At 45.2% G+C, this 18,780-nt stretch overlaps 7 protein-coding genes across 7 annotated transcripts; 5 read left to right on the forward strand and 2 right to left on the reverse strand.

Moving 5' to 3' along the window:
• Positions 1 to 289: 289 nt before the first annotated feature.
• On the forward strand, positions 290 to 2,517 carry AOL_s00215g82 (uncharacterized protein; the record flags this gene model as incomplete). The annotated part of the gene is made up of 3 exons (XM_011129284.1): positions 290 to 932; positions 998 to 1,596; positions 1,669 to 2,517. 3 exons carry the CDS (start codon positions 290 to 292, stop codon positions 2,515 to 2,517), a joined length of 2,091 nt encoding a protein of 696 aa, XP_011127586.1.
• A 543-nt stretch (positions 2,518 to 3,060) lies between these two features.
• Positions 3,061 to 4,280, forward strand: AOL_s00215g83 (uncharacterized protein; the record flags this gene model as incomplete). The annotated part of the gene is made up of 4 exons (XM_011129285.1): positions 3,061 to 3,244; positions 3,347 to 3,415; positions 3,500 to 3,980; positions 4,073 to 4,280. 4 exons carry the CDS (start codon positions 3,061 to 3,063, stop codon positions 4,278 to 4,280), a joined length of 942 nt encoding a protein of 313 aa, XP_011127587.1.
• A 476-nt stretch (positions 4,281 to 4,756) lies between these two features.
• On the reverse strand, positions 4,757 to 6,782 carry AOL_s00215g84 (uncharacterized protein; the record flags this gene model as incomplete). The annotated part of the gene is made up of 7 exons (XM_011129286.1): positions 4,757 to 5,206; positions 5,261 to 5,341; positions 5,405 to 5,461; positions 5,522 to 5,602; positions 5,662 to 6,107; positions 6,202 to 6,588; positions 6,662 to 6,782. The coding sequence occupies 7 exons, from the start codon at positions 6,780 to 6,782 to the stop codon at positions 4,757 to 4,759; spliced, it is 1,623 nt and encodes a 540-aa protein (XP_011127588.1).
• Positions 6,783 to 8,018: 1,236 nt separating this feature from the next.
• Positions 8,019 to 8,951, reverse strand: AOL_s00215g85 (uncharacterized protein; the record flags this gene model as incomplete). The annotated part of the gene is made up of 1 exon (XM_011129287.1): positions 8,019 to 8,951. The coding sequence occupies one exon, from the start codon at positions 8,949 to 8,951 to the stop codon at positions 8,019 to 8,021; it is 933 nt and encodes a 310-aa protein (XP_011127589.1).
• Positions 8,952 to 10,640: 1,689 nt separating this feature from the next.
• On the forward strand, positions 10,641 to 11,553 carry AOL_s00215g86 (uncharacterized protein; the record flags this gene model as incomplete). Its single annotated transcript, XM_011129288.1, has 2 exons — positions 10,641 to 10,875; positions 11,021 to 11,553. 2 exons carry the CDS (start codon positions 10,641 to 10,643, stop codon positions 11,551 to 11,553), a joined length of 768 nt encoding a protein of 255 aa, XP_011127590.1.
• Positions 11,554 to 12,487: 934 nt separating this feature from the next.
• Positions 12,488 to 15,951, forward strand: AOL_s00215g87 (uncharacterized protein; the record flags this gene model as incomplete). Its single annotated transcript, XM_011129289.1, has 3 exons — positions 12,488 to 13,088; positions 13,154 to 13,948; positions 14,039 to 15,951. 3 exons carry the CDS (start codon positions 12,488 to 12,490, stop codon positions 15,949 to 15,951), a joined length of 3,309 nt encoding a protein of 1,102 aa, XP_011127591.1.
• A 1,177-nt stretch (positions 15,952 to 17,128) lies between these two features.
• AOL_s00215g88 (uncharacterized protein) lies at positions 17,129 to 18,559 on the forward strand (the record flags this gene model as incomplete). The annotated part of the gene is made up of 4 exons (XM_011129290.1): positions 17,129 to 17,234; positions 17,371 to 17,428; positions 17,595 to 17,756; positions 18,400 to 18,559. 4 exons carry the CDS (start codon positions 17,129 to 17,131, stop codon positions 18,557 to 18,559), a joined length of 486 nt encoding a protein of 161 aa, XP_011127592.1.
• Between the last annotated feature and the right edge of the window lie 221 nt (positions 18,560 to 18,780).

An 18,780-nucleotide genomic window follows, 5' to 3' on the forward strand; every position in this document is an offset into this window, starting at 1 on the left:
GACCCAGTTTGTCCGCGTTGGGTGCCCGAGACCGGCTTACTCCCTGCAAATGTGCAGCACACTGGTAGCTGGCTTATCCACCGTGCACCGCTGAATTAACAGACGTCGTCCCAAAACCCTCTCGTCATGACTCAATCTCATCCAGTGTGCATGTGCATGCCATAACAGAAATATAATGGTTTTCTCCTTCTCTTCCTCTAAATCACCACCTTCACCCTCATCATTTCTATTTCCATCATCATCATCTCCTCCATAATTTCCCCTCAGATACCTTTCCGCTCCTTCCAAAATGTCCAGTAAGTTCAAAGGCAAACAGCGAGCCGACGACTTATACCGTCCCGCCCTGGCTCTCGCCCGGCGCCCCACCGATGCGTCCGACATCCTTTCCTCCCAAATCTCCACTTTAGCTCTCGAACCCTCCGAGAATATCTCCCCGGACGACGAACGAATCCTTGAAATCGCTACTATCGCTGTAATCTATCCTGAATTCTCTAAAATCGGAAAACTCGGCGGGTCTATCGAAATCGAAATATCTCCATCTGCTCCCATAACCACAAATTTTACGTTACTTGATGGCGCCGAAGATGTGAAAAAGGAGGAAACGGCAGATCTTTCGCATCTACCACCCCTTGTGTTTGAATTTCAGCTGCCGTTGGGGTACCCTTATTCTCAGCCGCCGAATATACGGCTTGTCAGTACCTGGTTAGAACCAGAAGTTATTAGAAGGTTGAAGGAGAACTTAGTTGAAACATGGGAGGGACTGAGAGATCAAGTGATCTTTGCGTGTATTGATACACTTCAGAGCGCTGCAGACCAGATGTTTGATCTTCCAATCCCTCTGGATGTTAAGGTGAACCAGAAGGAAAAAATTGGGATTCTAGAATTCGACCAAGCGACAAAAATCAAGAAATTTAATGAAGGAACTTTCGATTGTACGGTCTTTCATCTAAGAAGACCCTTGAACTAAAAACTTACTAACAATTCAATGGAAAAACAGGTGGAGTCTGCTTAGAACCTCGAAAAGGTGCAACGTGCCACCGCATCAACCAATGCGGTCACGTCTTTTGCAAACCATGCCTAAAAGATTACTTCACCGCTATGATCAAAGAAGGTGAGGTTGGTAGCGTCCAATGTCTTAATTATGTCTGCGGAAAAGACCTGCCTGCCGAAGAAGCCATCGACGAAGAAGGAAACATCCACAAGATACCCCGAAAACCCGGTGCCATAGCTCCCGCTGAGCTACAGCTACTCCTAGAAGCAGATATCGTCGAGAGGTACCTAAAACTAAAACGCAAACGCGCATTCGAGAGCATGAAGAACGTGGTTTACTGTCCCAGGAACTTCTGCAAAGGCCCGGCCTTACGAGATAATGCGGAAGATCAATTGGCAATCTGCCAGGATTGCCATTTGGCATTTTGTGCAAATTGTGGGAAGTCGTGGCATGGATATAAATTTTCATGTCGAACTCCTGGCTCTAAACTTACGGTAGAGGAAGAAAAGGAAGCAAAGCTCACTGCAGAATTTCTGGAGTCGAACTGCACACCTTGTCCCACTTGCCTTATTCCAATCTCAAAATCTGGAGGCTGCAATCATATGGTATGTTTTTACGTTCTTAATAGATGCCTACCAGGACCGCATTACTAATATGCATCTTTCTTCTTTTTCTAGTATTGCTCGAGATGCTGGACTCACTTTTGTCTCCTATGCGGAGCCTTCTTGTTCCCGGATAACCCATACCAGCATTACAACCAACCGAAGAGCTCTTGCTACAATAGATTATGGGAGGGAGTCGATGAAAGCGGAAATATTGTCCCCCCTGCACCACCACCTCCCCCACCGGAGGAACCTCAGCAGCCCATGATGATTCAAATCGTGGTGCCCGGGCAAGCTCCACGGGAAGTTAATAACCCCGTTAACCCAGTTGCAGCTCCTGTAGAAGTAGTTGCGGGTGAAGAGGAGACAGCAGGTCCAGATACCGACGGAAACGGGCTCCCCGAAGAAATAGTTGACCGACTAGAGGGGAACGAGGAAGACGAACAAGAAGATGTAAATCTTGGGGTCTTGGAGGCACTCAACGATGAAGACGAGTCAGAATTCTGGATTATCTATAGCGCCAACGAATGCTTCTCGGAAGGCCATAACATGCTCGACGAGGGGCTTAGTCTCATCGAAATCGCCGACTTTCTCAGAGACTGGGCTACGTCCATAAACCAACACCGAAAGAACAAAATGGGTCTAGGGGCTTATTGGCGAAGACTTATCGAATGGAGAAGAAGAGTTCGAGATCCCAGGATGAAGAACAAGGGTGTTGATTTGGGAGAGTACAAATTTACAGACGAAGCGATTAGAGTCGCAATGATGACCGAGAGAACAGAAGAACCAGAATTGATGAGACGATGGTGGGAGATTTGGAACGGAGGTATGAGTGATATTGCTGCGAATAGAGAGTGGAATGAAGATGAAGTCAGGATAGAAGAGGGAGTACTTGACGGTATAGTTGACCGGCACCCGAGATAGTACGATACATACGACCTTTTGATACGACTGTTCACTGTTCTTGGAAATTAAAACTCGACAACTAGCAACTGGTGTTTGGATTTGATAGCCTTTTTAGCGAGTGAGGGCATTCATGATCGGTTTCCTCTTGAGTTATTGTACATACTTCCTTACCCCGACATATTGATACGACATATTAGATAATATCTAGACAATATGAATTCCATAATTTTTCTATTTAAATTTTATAGGAGAATAAAACTCCAAACTAATAATTAAGATCGATGCGGCTCTGCAGTGCGTTGAAGCCGTGTTATGAAGTCTCCTCCAATCGAAGCGCAAAGCTCATCGCCTAAAACTTGCTTTTTCCTTCCAATCAAAATCTTTGATGTCTCCAGAAAAAAAAGTACCACAACTCTGCCCACCACCCCACATATCCAACCCCCCGCTTCATTCCGAAGAACCGCTTTCAACTTCAACTTCACCTTCAACAACATCTACCGGAAAACTCCCCCCCCTCTCCCCGATTTTCGGACGACAAACTTACATAACCCCTTCACCACGATGGAGCCCAGTCAATCACCGCGCGAGGCCTGGGAGCGTCTGATGCGCGTTGTCCAACAGCGAGCGGGACAGAGTGGAGGAAGAATGCCTGGCGGTGGAACTCCGCGCGGAATCATTGGTGGAGGAGCCGCGCTGGTGTTACTCGGTGGATTGGCATTAACGGCAAATAATGCTCTTTTCAACGGTATATGAAGTTTTTCTCTCTTTTACTTTCCTTTGAGAAGTTGGGAATAACTATTCTCCGGGACATTTCAGTTTGCTGACTGAGTGGTGTTACGCAATACAGTCGATGGTGGTCACAGAGCTATCAAGTATACCAGACTTGGAGGTGTCAAGCAGGAGATCTATAGCGAAGGTACTTAATTCACTTCACTACGCCGTTTACTTCCTCCTATAAGCAATTCAAGAAGGTCTAACATGGTAGCTTAATAAAAAAAAGGAACCCACTTCGTGATCCCATGGTTCGAAACCCCAATAACCTACGACGTCCGCGCCAAACCCCGCAACGTCGCCTCCCTAACCGGCACAAAGGATCTCCAAATGGTGAACATCACCTGTCGTGTCCTCTCCCGCCCTCGTGTCGAAGCCCTCCCATTAATCTACCGAACCCTCGGCGTCGACTACGACGAACGAGTCCTCCCATCCATCGTTAACGAAGTTCTAAAATCCGTGGTTGCACAATTTAACGCCAGTCAGTTGATTACTCAGAGAGAGGCCGTTAGTAAACTTGTCAGGGATAATTTGGTCAAGAGAGCTGCGAGGTTTAATATCCTGTTGGACGACGTCAGTTTGACACATTTGGCTTTCTCTCCGGAGTTTACTGCCGCTGTTGAGGCGAAGCAGGTTGCTCAGCAAGAGGCTCAGAGGGCGGCGTTCGTGGTTGATAGGGCTAGACAGGAGAAGCAGGCTATGGTTGTTAGGTTCGTGGTTTATCTTGTCTTTCACTCCTCTCTCTGGTTTTGATATGTGTGTGATAATGAGGTGGTATACTGACTACCTTGTGATAATATAGAGCCCAGGGTGAGGCACGATCCGCAGAGCTTATCGGTGAGGCTATCAAGAAATCGAAGAGCTACGTCGAACTCAGGAAGATTGAGAACGCCAAGACGATAGCACAATTGTTGATGGAGGCAGGTGGCAGGAATAAGGTCTACTTGGAATCTGAGGGATTAGGATTGAACGTCTATGGCGACAAGGATAGCAAGGACGGAAAGAAATAAACAAGTTTATCTGGGTGGACTCTGCTTGGATATTTTGAAGGAAGGAAGAACTCCCCTCTAATGGAAGCTCGGCATTATAACGGCATGCTATCTGGTGAGCTGTCACCACCGTTCACGGTAGATAGTCTTGTGAAAGCTACGGGAATTGTACATATTATTTTTTTTCTTCTCCCTTCGGCTGGATACAGTCTTGTATTTATTAGGCACTAATCGACACTATGGTACCTTCCCCCGCTGACGTCATACATTCGATATGAATAGGAAATGGGTCCCTATTCGAAAAACAGAATGAAAATATATAATGTGGGTAAAAGAAACATTAAAACACCATATAATAAAACACGAAATAAAACGTTAAGCAAACCCATCGAGAATAAGCATGAAAAAGAACCCATTGTAGTAAGAATAGAATCGAGGGTAAGTGAATAATAATGGGCGTAAGTATTAAGGGCGATAGGACGATGGCAAATCAATCCTTACCAGAAGGCGCGGAAGTACCCGATCATCTCGGCGGCATGATCCTGAAACCAGCGCACAGTTTGGTTACGAGACTGAAACCAGCGGTACTTATCATTTCCGGCGTCGAGCAGCAATCCTTCTGTATTCATCGTCTCACCAGCCGAATCATTCGACTCCGGAGCGGTTTCAAAAGGATACGTCATAAAAAAGATGTACAAGGTCGCAAAGAAGATGACAGCAATAGCTGTTCTCTTGCGATCAAGGACAACAAGAATGCTGACGAGAACAGGGAGGTAAGTTGATACCAAAGCCAACCCTGGAACTACACCCATGTTATAGAGAGAGTTCTTTCGCAACTCTGAGAGCTTCTGAAGGTACCCAGTGCTCTCTGCGATGGCATTGAGGAACGTGTTGTTGAAGACAGTTGCCTGGTGGACAACAGTTTCAAGTTGACGGGTAGCCGTTTCCTAATAACGCTTTAGCAAGGAAAGATAACTGGATATTTAGTAGTAAATACACACCTCTTGTTCAAGCATGGATCGGGAGATCCTTTCATGGCTCGTGGCCAGCGAGTCATAGTTCTCAGCAAGGTTGCTGAGTTGCTAAATTTCAGAACACGTTAGATATATCTCGCCGCCGTCGAGGTGCGAAGCAATTATAGTTACCGCATGTCCCTCTGTGATTTTGTCTACGAGACCAGAAACCTTCATGCCAGTCTCGCTCTAAATATATTATGAATTAAAACCTGTAACAAGGTATTCATGGTGACAGGACGAACTTACACCGAGGTCGTCCAGGACCTTCATGGTAGCCTTGATGGCATCAATGGTTTCACCAGTCGTGGCCGCAATGGCCGACGACATCTAATTCGATAGGTTAGGTATACCTTTAACAAGTCCAAAGTGAGAAAGGAGATAGCTACCTCTAAAAGGCTCTTGCGCCTAGCTTCGTCATCGGCCTCGTTCTTCCTCTCCACGAGACTCTCATACGTCTCAACAGCTTCGATAACTTGCTTAACAATGGTATCGATCCTGTACATCGTTTCCCTCTGAGCCCGGGCATGCTCATCGAGAACAGTCCCCTGTTCCGCGAGATGAGCAGCCTGGGCTACTTGGAGCCTGTCGATGTTGGCCATTACGGCCTTGATGTTTTTGAGGTGGCTATTCATGGGAACAATAGTATGATTGAGCAAGGTATCCATCTCACTAATGAGAATGGCGACACGTTGGTTAATCATGTTGGAGGATTGTGATGCTTGCTTGATAGCTGAGGTTTGGAAGTCAAGGGAGGTGACAAGACGGTTTTCAAGTTGGTGATGTAAAACGGTGAGGTTGCGATGGAGTCGAAGAAGACTATCTGTGACGGTAACTAGAATTAGGGTTTTATACTAACAAACATCCAAGGCTTCATCAAGGTTGTTGTGTGCTCAGCTTGATAGTGTAAAAAAGAAATGCTGACATACCTCTTTGTGCTTCTTCCCTGACGGCTTGACATAATACACCCACACTTTGGATGCAATTGCTCCAGCTAGTCCACCACTGAGCTCGGGTCTCAAGCTTCTTGATACACTTTTTGAGTTCCTTCGACGATTGGATATTACCTCGACACTCCCGCGGATAGTCGACGTTGGCTGACGACAATTCACAGATAGCAAGCTTCGTTGCAAAGAAATTCTTCTCTTCTCCGTCCAGGACGGTCGGAGAAACAGAACACTTTTCGATTATGGACTCAGTCAATGAGCTATAAAGGCAGGAGTGTGGAAGGTTCAGAGAGTTAATCAGGGCCAGTGAGTCTTCATATCCTTTGTGGAGTTTATGAGATGAGATTAAGTTTTCGAGGGATTGAATAGCTGTTAACAATCAGTCACTTTAACTTCTGATTTATATCAATCAAGGGACATAGGAAATTGGTAGATAACAAACCTCCATTTCCATTAGATTCCGAAGTCATAGAAGAGATTACAGCCGAAGCTTCAACCATCTGGGGAAATGATCCAATGATCCAGAGAACCCAGAGAAGGGCAGCTAGATTAAGAAGCGCCATTGTGACGCAGGTAAGCCTTGATGACATCGTGAAGTCTAACGAGCTCTACTTTCGGCAACCGGGAGGTTCGTTTGATATATATACTTTGGTACCTTAAGAATCAGCACAGGGAAAGGGTACCGGAGATGGGATGGAGGGTTTAAAGATGGGTAAAAGGGGTGATGATGGTAAGGGGAGTGAGGTTGATTGGGGATGGAGATGGAGGGTTCTTTCCGATCCATTGATGGGAGGAAAGGAGCAATTTTTAAATTTTTTTGTGGGAAAAGAGATGTGACGGCTTTGAAGGCGTCTATAGCTCGGATTGCGACCAGTTTTGGCATCTACGCCCTGGTACCATGGTGTTTAGGTGCGTTTCCACATAACGGTCATATACCCCAACACTATATTATTTGTGTTGGCTGTTGTATTTCCAAAATGGGATTTTGGGATCCCAGCTAGGGATCTCATTGGCTGACCTTGAGGGCCTGGTCTGGGCTCGGAGTGCGGGCTGGCTGGTGACCGGTGGGTTATAATGATAATTAGAATTGCAGACATCTTACGTATAACTAAATGCGTGCTTCTTAACATGTTTCGATACCGCACATAGAATTCTCTGAATCTTCGGGATCGCTTCGGTCTTAATTATTTCTTGGGGCCTAGAGCTAGAGTCGTGGAAGATATTTCGAGCTTTTTGTTCGATGTTCGCAGGCCGGTTTCTCGAAAAGGTCTGGTTTGGTACCATGGCAGATGACACGGGGTTTAATCTTGTACTTATAAACGGCGATCGTCTTTTTTATACACTTCAAAACACGCTCACCGAGTCGTCGCGACTAAGTGCAGCTTGAGTTGTATGAGTGATTTGACTTTGCACGCCTCATGACGCTGACACGGTGCGCGTGCGTGCATACATGTGTATTAAAAGTTCGAACGATGATCGGCCTTTTCATAGCTAGTAGCTGAAGCGACAGTGAGAAGCGTGGCTTATGATAAGGCTAATTTCGAGGTGTTAAGCATTTTATGCGGTTTTTGATTTTATCCGTTTATAAGTCAGCGATAGAAGTTAGGGGCTTCTGAGGGTACTTAGTACATTATAACAGCATGATTCTAATAGTTTAAATTGCTCGGACATCTATAATATTGGTAACTACCGATTTACAAGAGCATGCATGCACCATACACAACGATAAAAAATCCACTTAGATAGCGGGAATGCGAATACCGAATATCAACCTTGAGCCCCGCCAAAAACTTATATAATTATATATCCCTAGATTTAGATATAGATTCCACAGCGGGAACCACATCTCTATAGCTACTACCAGTATTTTCCTCAGCAGTTCCAGCGACGCCTGCGCCACTTCCATAAGTCCCGCTTTTAGAGTTAACCGCTTCGCTAATCGGGTCCATAGACTGAAGTTCCATATCCGTATCCGCCATGGTCCGTCGACCCGCCGACCTTTTCCGCAGTCTAATCCAAAGCATAGTCGTTATGCAAGAAGACAACAAAAAAGTTGTCATAGTCGCCAGAATAGCTTTACCGGGATTTCCCAGAAACCCCTCATTGATATTCTGGATAGACCAGGGATAACAATGTGACTTGATAACGATAAATATACCGAGGCCAACGTAGAGTAGTGGTACTACGACACCAGCATATTTCTGGGCGATCAACAATATATGCCTCTGTTTTATGATTAAGAAGGCGATAAGGCACCAAATCCCGAGCAGTATGTAGTATGTGACAACATAAACTGCGATCTCTGCTCCCTCGGCCTGCGAAAATAACGGGACATAGGTCCCGATATTGTCCCCTCCGTTCATTACGGTAATGCTCGCAACTTTAAAAATGCATTTCATCCCAGCAGTCTTGACATTCTCCGTCTGTTCTTCTTCCTCTTCGAGATCAGAAGGAAATATTAACCCCAAAAGCTTCCAAACACCTAGCAATATTGGCAGGAGGCCGAGAAAACCAATAGGCTCGGAGGGTATCGCTTGCGCTACCGCGAATCCAATCATGCTAATAACAATGATAACAGAGAATCCAACATATTGACCGATCGCGATTTTTAGTGGCGTCAGATTCTTATTGACCGATGACTCTGTAAAGAACGTGGCCAGCACGAACAGGTCGTCGATATTGGTGATAGCGAAGGTACTGCATGCTGTTCCAAGTACTTTGCCGAATTGCATAGTAGGGAAAAAGGGCCGACCGCTAGAATATGAGCTTATAGAGAGGGTAAATTTCTGCTTCGTGGATGAGGTCCGGACCTTCCGCCACGTGTACGGCGGCAATAGCGATAATATATAACCAGGAATTGAGAGGCGCCTTCAAGGCGTGTGCCGAGGAGTGTGTAAAATGTGATGGGATAGACAGGGATCACAATCCCTTATGAAGCCGAGTAGTAAAGGATTTTACCACGTTCTTGAAAGTATACGGTTCTGCTGTCTCGCTTTGAAAGTATATTTCATGGTCCTCCATCTACCTACCTAAACTAAGAAGCCTATATACCGCGAACTACCACATTCCAGCTCACGCGAAAAATACAACAGATGGATGTGTTGTTTTCGTGATAGCATATGAGGAGAGATCTTTCCCCGGATCTTTCCCTTGATCAGTCTGCCGATTCGGTGCACCAAAAAAGAAAAGAAATATATATACCTATCTACAACATATGTAACATTTAAATCTCATATCGACCTCCGTTCTAAATCCCATCCATACCCGCAGTGTATGTACTCGAGTTCCACGTGAACGGGGTTCACGAATTGTCCATGTCCGTGGGCGGCGTTGCATGTTGCGTGTTGCAATCGTTGGTCTGAATTGGATGTTACACAGCAGGGCAAAGAACTAAACCGATTAACCTCGTGCGCGGCCTCGAGTGAAGACAAATCACTGCAGGTCTAGGTCAGAGGTTGCGTCGGAGACTCGGCAAGTGCGGAGCTCCCTCATGAGCTCACAGCAGGATCATATTTCCGCATCTTAGAGCTATGGGAATTAAAGTGACTCCGTCCTTTGCATCGTGCATATATGGCGTCTACGAACGATCGAAACCAGCTCCAGAACGATAGTGTCTCAAATTTTCAATTTCGACCAGTGGGGGGTCGGGGAGCGATTGACCTCGCCAAAAAAGCTTGTTTGCAAAGCCCCTGCGCAGGCAGGTATGCTCTCCTCCTCACGAAAATATATACGACGGCTGCAGTACGGCTGAGTCACGCGCTCCATGAGCCCACCTTCCGAGACGAGATATCGGCTTATTCGATTTAAGTTCTAAGATTCCAACGCTATAGCGCTATTGACACGAATCAGCCATTAATTCCATATCAACATAGACCGAAAGGCTGACGAGGCCGAATTCCCGGCCGAAAACTAGCTATTCAATAGTCCAGGCTTTCGTTTTAGCGCCTGCACGGAGTGGGTCCCGGTTCACCATGCCGTGCCATGCGCTCAGCCCTTCAGCTTTCAAACTATCGGTTGGTAATAGATGCCCAGAAGGCCCTCACTTTTGGCAAACCAAGCAAGGCGCACGCGTATGCATATATATGCATATGGTTATCGTGCATACTATCAAAATCAAAATCCCGCAATTTCTCTTTTCGAAGGATCCTGCTAGCCTCGTCCGCGTCAGCGTCGAATTTAGGAGTTCTCCCGCTCATGCTAGATTTGGTTCCGGGACTAAATCTGATGTATAAATATGGACATGGACCCTTCGGAGGACTGGCCGAATGAGATACGCATCGGTACGCATGGTATCGATATCTCATTCCGCAACCAGTATACAAAGGATATCGATCCTCAGCCTGCCATACTATATACATATACATATAATAAAAGATATTCCTCTATAGAATTAGCACCCTTTACCAACTCCAAATTTAAAAATGAGTGGCTTCGAAATCGTTGGCCTTGTACTGGGTGTGATAGGACTCGTTCCAATGTTCAAAGAAGGCTACGTAATGGTCAAAGAGTACCGCCAGAGACAAAAATACAAGATACTAGTCACGGGCGGTTCAACCTCCACGTTAAAGGATACGCTCGAAGACAGTAGTACCAGTGTCGCAAACCGATATGATAAGTTTTATTCGAGCTATGGGACCAAGTTTTCCAATGGTGATGGTAAGTGGCCTCTTCTTTGCCCTCGGGGTCCAAAACTTCCCTCTTTCCTGTTTGGAACTATTAATGTGTATATTATATACGCATATTGCAATATAATAAATATGTAGCTTTGAGGAGCCATCTATTCTAACCCACTATGCTGTAGCAATATCCCACGCCCAACTCTCCAAAATAGTTATAACCCTCCAAGCAGAAATCATCTCCGCCCTTCGCTCCGCCTTAGCAGGAGGAACCCTTGAACAAAACGCCTCCCATCTAAACCTCGTCGCCGGTCAAGGCCGACAAGAAGCCATGGCGATTCTAGGACAACTAGCCCAAAGAATCTCTACCACCATTGCCCCAATGTTATCGACCGCAAAACAGACACCCAAATACCTTCCAAGCTCCCGGATCCAAGAGATCGAAGAAGACACGAGAGGCCAACCAAGTGGTAATGGTTATTATGCCCAGATATCGAGCCATAATAGTCAAAAACAGACTTATAATCAGTATCAAAATTCTTATGGAGGACAAGGAAGCCAGGCATACCCGGGGAGCTACTCTAACAATAGCGGATCATCAAGACAGTACTCGGGTTGGAAACCGACCCAACAACAACGAAGCAGAGCGGAAAGCGTAAGAAACAGTCTTAAAGTCCTAGGTTTCGATTTCAACAAGAAAAGTAATTCTTACAAGTAAAGTACGCCACCTCGGGTATATATACTTTAAACTTTCACTAGCTAGCTAAGTGATTTCATGAATTTAACGGGACCCGAGGGAGACATGCACATGTCAGAGGTTATAGGAGCTCAGATATATCGATACTCGATTACATCTAGGAGAATCATACCTTTTTAGTTGCTTTAAATTATAAACCTTTCCTGTACCTAGATTTCAAAATCCGAATCAGTTCTATCTCATGTCGAACTTGATTCGAACTTTTGTTTAAACTTAAAGTCACATCACTGAGGATACATTTCTCGAAGTCTCGAGTTCTTTTATGATTATATAACCTTGTATGAATATATATATATATATATATATATATATGCATAGAATTAACATCTAGTACTAGCTAGTAACAGTAAAAATACATGCCAAAACATACAATAGAAATCACAATTAAATTCTACCAACCAATTCCATTTCTTTTCAAAATCTAGTTAACCTCTTAATCAATTTCCACCCTAGAAATCTGGGAAATATCATAGACTCCACCAATATCGAGGTGGGTCCCATGTGACATCGTGACAACAGTTTACGCGCCATTGTGTTGGTCGCGTTTTAAATGCGAGTGGATTAGTCATCCATCCCGGTTCCCTCCCTCGCGGCCTGCCTAACGTTTACCTCAACCAACCTTTTTGCCCTCCCCCCAAGTTTCGAATATCTTCATTTTCATCTTCATAATTACCTAGGTAATTACTTAGATTCCCAATCATCATCATAGATTATTGTATAGACTGTAGATACCATTATAATTGTAAGTATTCCCGATGCTCTCAATGATTTCATATGATGCTTTCTATGCTAATACTCGACTCTAGATCGCAGACGAGAGACCTCATCCCGGCGCCCACCTCTTGCCGAGCAGCGCAGCACAACAAAACAAAAGAAAAAGAGTTAAGAAGACGTCATGGACCGAAAACGCCCTCCGCCGTCGGCTCGTATACCTCGCTCGTCATCATCAGCATCAGCATCGCAAACTCCAAGAATAAATACTGTCCATGATATACCACCCGAACTTCGTGAAATGCTAGCCAGTAATATTCGAGAATCGAGGGCGAATAATAGTAGTGGTAGTGGTAGTAATAACAGGATACAAGAAACAAGTTCCGAGACGCCGAAGCGTAAGAAACCGTTGACGAGACGGGCTGTTGGTGCTACTACGACGTCTATACCTACAATCTCTTCTGCTGCTTCTGCTGCTGCTGTGAAAGCGCCGGTTGGTGGTGGATTAAATAGTGGTGAAATTGGTAGTAAAACATCGAGTTCAGCTGCGGCTGGTGGAGGGCAATCGCAATTATCGGAGGGAAAGGCGGGATCTAAAGAGAATACAAAGAGTGTCGCTAGTCCTGCGAAGGTATCTGTCGCGACAGTGCCAGCTCCTACACAAAAAGCTTCTGCGCTGGTGCAGGATAGTGAAAGTGAATATGATGAAGACGACGATGACGACGACGACGAATTCGGAGACGACGATGAAATAGAATGGGAAACGGTAGATCTAAGTACCCTCAGTATGTCCTTTCTTGCTTCAAATCACACATCTTCGACGCCATATTTCTAACCAAAGTTCTCTCAGAAAAAAATACACCAAACCCACTATCCACGCCCTCTGAACCACTAATCTTAACCCTCACCACCCCCTCTAAACCCTCCAAACAAAAATCATCCACAGCCAAAAAGCCCCCAACCCCAGCAGAACGTAAAATCCGTCTCGAAGTCCACAAACTCCACCTTCTCTGTCTAATCTCCCATCTTCACCTCCGCTCCACCTTCTGCAACGACCCGAAATCCCAATCCTCCCTGCTCCCCATCCTCGAAAAACGTATAATATCAGAATTAAACGACACCTCCTTTCAACAATCCAAAATCTTCAAACAAGGTCTCTCCAATGCCGCTGCAGCCTTCAAGCGACGTTATAAAATCACAAAACCGGGTGCCAGAAAAGCATTATGGGGATACACCCCTCCCTCTTTCGATTCAATGTGGGGTGACATACCCATAGGGATCGATGAATTCCGATCCTCAGCCAAGAAATTATCAGGATCTAGAGATCTAGGAACCCAATTGTTTTGTGCGTTACTGAGACGGATGGGATTAGATGCGAGAATAGTCTGTAGTTTACAACCCTTGAGTTGGCAGTTTAAAGCGAAATATTGTATTGATGACACGAAACGGGAGAATATGAAGTTTTTGGACGAGGATAGAGATGATTATCAAACGAGTGATGAGGATGTGGATACTGCGACTTTTGCGGGGACTCCTAATATGATGTTTGGAGGTGCGGGACCCGTGAAGACGAACTTTAGGATTGCACCACCTGTTGCGCCGGTGAGAACTGGAGGAGTGGTGGGGCCTCCGAAAGGCAAGAAAAGTAGGTTATTCAATGAATCTATCTATTATTTCATACATTTTTTTTTCTTCTTCTCGCTTTGCTCTGGTGATACTAAGGCTACAACGGCAGAAACCACAAAGAAAATACAAATCCATGACCCGACACTCCCAATCTACTGGGTAGAAGTCTTCGACGTCGTCAACCAATCCTGGATCACAATCGATCCACTGGGCGCCGGTATCATCCGACCTCTTACAAACCTAGAACCACCCCAATGGGACTGGGAAAACGAAATGTCATATGTGATCGCCTTCGATAACGATAATTACGTTCGAGATATTACTAGGAAATATGTTAAAGCATATAACAGCTACACCAGATCTCTGCGAGTAGAAGCTACTCTTGATGGCGAAAAATGGTGGAAAAAGGCATTAGAATTGTATAACCTACCAACATTTCTAGCTCCCGATCGAGATCAATTCGAAGACGGATTGATGAATGATCGAGTACTACGCGAAGGAATTCCTAAAAGTCTGGCCGCGATGAAAAATCATCCGGTATTCGCGATTGAAGAACAATTACGACAGAATGAAGTCATCCATCCAAAGAATGCATGCGGTACCATGGCCGGGAAGAATAAAAAACCTACCCCCGTTTATCGAAGACAGGATGTCAAACAAGTCAAAAGTGCCACTCAATGGTATATGCTCGGTCGAGAAATCAAAGCAGGAGAACAGCCCTTGAAGCACAAGAAAGCTCGAAAAGCAAGGCGTGCACCAGATCCCGATGACATGGACCTCGATGAGATGGAAGATATGGATGAAATGGATACTGGGATGTATGCACACTTTCAAACGATTACGTATCAACCGGAACCGTGCATTGGACCTGTTGTCCCCAAAAACGCCTACGGAAACATCGATCTTTACGTCCCGTCGATGCTACCCGAAGGGGGTGTTCATATTCCTCACAAACTTGCAAGGGTTGCGGCGAACTTCCTGGGGTTGGAAAGGTTTGTGGCGGATGCGGTTACGGGGTTTGATTTTAGGAATGGAGGGAAATCGACGCCCGTGATTAATGGTATTGTGGCTGGTGTTGAGTGCGAAGAAGGGATTTGGGAGATGATTGAGTATATTGAGAAGGAACAGGAGGAAGAGGCGGATGAAGTTAGACGGTTAACGGCGCTTAATCTTTGGAGGAAGTTTTTGGTGGGGTTGAGGATCAAGGAGAGGGTTGATGAGTATGCAATGGATGATGAAGAAGCGGTGGTAGAAGAGGAAGGGCTGGAGGAAGAGGAAGAGGAGGACTCATACCCATCGCGTACGGTTGACCCGGCTGAAAGTGGAGGGTTTATGGTTGATCAACATGAAAGTATGACGTCTGTTGCTGATTCAAATATTGGCGATGGCGGGTTTTTTACAAATGATCTTGAGGATATGGCAGGGGAGTTGATGAGAAATAACACAAAACTGGCTCGTGAGAAAGAGGAGGGACGACTGCTCGAGGAAGCTCGAGCGAGACGGGCGAAGCTTACGGAGATTGAGCTACAGAAGGTTGAGACTGGGGAGTACTATGATCCAGATGCATTTGAAGGTGGGGGTGGTTTCTTTGTTGAAGATACTATAGTGGAGGAGCCTAAGGTGGATAAGGGGAAAGGACGTGCTCTTGACAGTTACATTTTCACCGGTGAGGGTGGTTTTTTTCCAGAGGAACCAACGGTAATTGAGGGAGAGGGAATGGGAGGCGGGTTTCTTGTTGAAGAATCCGAAATGGATCTAGTATCAACATCGACAGCTAATATTGGGAAGAGGAAAAGAGATAGTACAGAAGATCTCGGAGGGGGGTTCATGGTTGACGAAGCTGATGTCGATACTAACACACGGCAAAACAACGAACAACCTCCCCAAGGTCTACTAGAAGGAGAAAAAGAAGAGGAAGAAGACAAATCTATGGAAGAGAATATAGGAGATGGTGATGGTGATGATGATGATGATATTGGAGATGATTTTGAATACGAAGATGCGGGATGGACGTCTGATTAGACGATTTAATTACATGGTATTGTACCATATTATAACCTTTTTTCCAGCGTGGTTTAAAATTTAGCGGGAGCATCTGGACTGGCGTTTCTAAAATTTTCCACTCATATTTCTTTTAATTAGAAATACATATATACATATTTTACTTAAGTACTTACTTAATACAACATCTTTCATATGTCCGGTATGGATTCGATCGATATAAAATGTTGGCTGGCTGTTGGAAGGGATAATTTGTGGTGTTGGAGTTTCCCCGGATTCCGGACTGGTCGACGGGCATTCGATTGAGGTTTAGTGTGGAGCGTACCCCGCATTTGCCCATTCCCATTTGAAGTGACGTTAGCCGGGGTATTCCCTTCAGCTGAGGGTGAGTCGCGTGGTACCTGTGACCAGCCGAAATATACTTATATCCTTCATAGATATACTTATAATCGAATCGAAGGGAATTGGAGTGTAAAATGCGGTTTTGTCAGAATTAATTCAAATGGGCCATGAGGAGGGGGGTTACCGGTGTAGAGTGACTACTTAGTATATGTACATTAACATTAATTTGATATGATATAATACATGTACAGTTTAACCGTTGGGGGGGAATCATTATGATATAACCAACGATCGATGTATACTATACTAAAGCTATAAAGTACCTCTATTCAAGTTGGAAGGGAAGGAACTTAAGGAAGGAAGGAGGGGAGAGAGGACACGGCATATCACAGACATCCAATGCAAACCGGCTAAGTTGGAACTGCCATCATAAAGAAAGTTCAGTCTGGATCATCCCAGGCCAAGGTTGAGGCCGCTGGATCCGGTCGAGTCGAGTCGAGTGGCCTGTTAATCAATCAATCATGTGGCCATGACACTGCTCCTCCGTTGAATCGTTGATTTTAATCTATTAAGTAACAGTATACTGGTAATACCGGTAGTATCTCCGTTGAATTCGTTTAAATAGCTGCCGACTACCCCTCACTTTGTCTGTCTTCTCTTCTCTCCTCCATCATCATCATCATCACCATCCATCATCACCATCACCACCATCCATCCATAATCATCATCATCACCACTACCACCACTTCTTCTTGACTGTATCAAATTCAAAGTCAATTTTCAAACTATCAACAGTTTCTTTCTTGCTTCTCCTAGATTTTTAATCTAAATCAAATCCTCTATTATCAACTTCATAATGTCCGCCGACGTAACAGAAGCCTCTCCATCCAGCCCCCTCAAGACTCGACGACAGAGCTCTAGCAAACCCGCCGTAGCTGGTCTTCTATCGGCAAAGGAATTTGGTAATTAATTAACAATCCATCCTTCTACATCATCATCGTCATCATCATATCATAGTATATATATCATTGTTGCGTGATATCTTAATGTATATCGTATATATTGCCCTGGATGATATGATACTAACCCTCCATGAAGAAGCTCAGGATCCAAAAGTCGAACTGAAATTGATTAAGGATGCCGCCAAAATCAACTGGTAAGCAACCTCCAAACCATCCCTTCTTTTTTCTCCTCAAATGCCCGCTTTGAAGTCAAATCACCCGACCATGATATCATCGTCCGGCTTCTTCCCGGGAGATCTAACGAGGCCTCGCTCTCCTTCGCCCCGAAAGAAAACAACACAATTGTTGACTCGAATACAGGAAGATGAACACCCACCCGAAAGACTACCCTGAACAGGACCTTCTCAAGAAACTATTCACCACTCCGCCGCTGAAGTCTATTGAGCTTCTCTTCCCTCAGACTGGTCTGACAATCACCGCAAGAAACCTCAAAGGCGTCACCTTCCAGGATGTTTTCGATGCGTAAGTACTATCCATCACTATCTATCTATAGCACTATCACCCGATTTCCATTGCACTCCCAATCCATCCGCCGGACTTCGCTTCGACGTTACCCATCTGTTTGTCACAGCACCATCACACCACACACCATACCATGCCATGCCATACCATACCATACCCCTTGCAACCCTTGTAAACCTAGCAAAGCTGCAAGCTGCAAACGTTGCACGAAAAGGATTACCCACCAAATCCGTCAATCGACGGGGGTTGGAAGAAAAGGAAAGCCAATCCTTTCTAGCTCAGGATAGCTGGTTTGGACTTAGCCTACCTGCGAAGACGGTAGAATTGGGCGGGCATTAACATTTGCCTCTGTTGCCTTACCTACAATACTTAGCCTTCCTTCTCCCTAAAAAGCCGGTTTTTGCCATTTCCTTTTTTCTCTCTTACTCCTTGGCCCGATACGAGACCCTTGTAACCCACCCATGGCCGAATGTACCCCGCACTTCGATTCTGAGAAGGAGGTCATACGCATACCCAAAATACACTCACACACCCCTTCTTTCATGCACACACGCTCTTTACTACCTTACCGCTTTACCTCCTTAGGATGTACTATGATTGCTTGCATGATGGGCTAACGGGATGTCTCTTTGATGTGGTACAGAATCTACAAGCACAACAAGAAGCGAGCGGACGACGAACTTTCGGAACCATACCTTGCCGGTTTCTACGTTGACGAAGACGACCTCGGCCATGCAATCATAAGAGTAGGTGCTGGCAAGGAAGGTGCACCAATTGGCAAGAAGAAGAAGGGTGGTGACTAAGATGGATTCTTCCACCAATACCCATAACTTATGAAGGTCTTATAAAACAAAGACCTTTCTTCCATTGAAACACTGCAGGTGCAGTTGTTTCTGGAATTGAATCAACCGCGTTCAACACACTCACTACTCAATGCTTTTTTTGTCTCTTTTTTTGTTTTCTCCTCTTTTTATTTTCAAGTTTGGGAATTGCGGGTATGCCCTCTGGAATTAATCACTTTTCA

Source organism: Orbilia oligospora, assembly GCF_000225545.1.
Source record: "Orbilia oligospora ATCC 24927 unplaced genomic scaffold scaffold00215, whole genome shotgun sequence".
NCBI lineage: Eukaryota > Fungi > Ascomycota > Orbiliomycetes > Orbiliales > Orbiliaceae > Orbilia > Orbilia oligospora.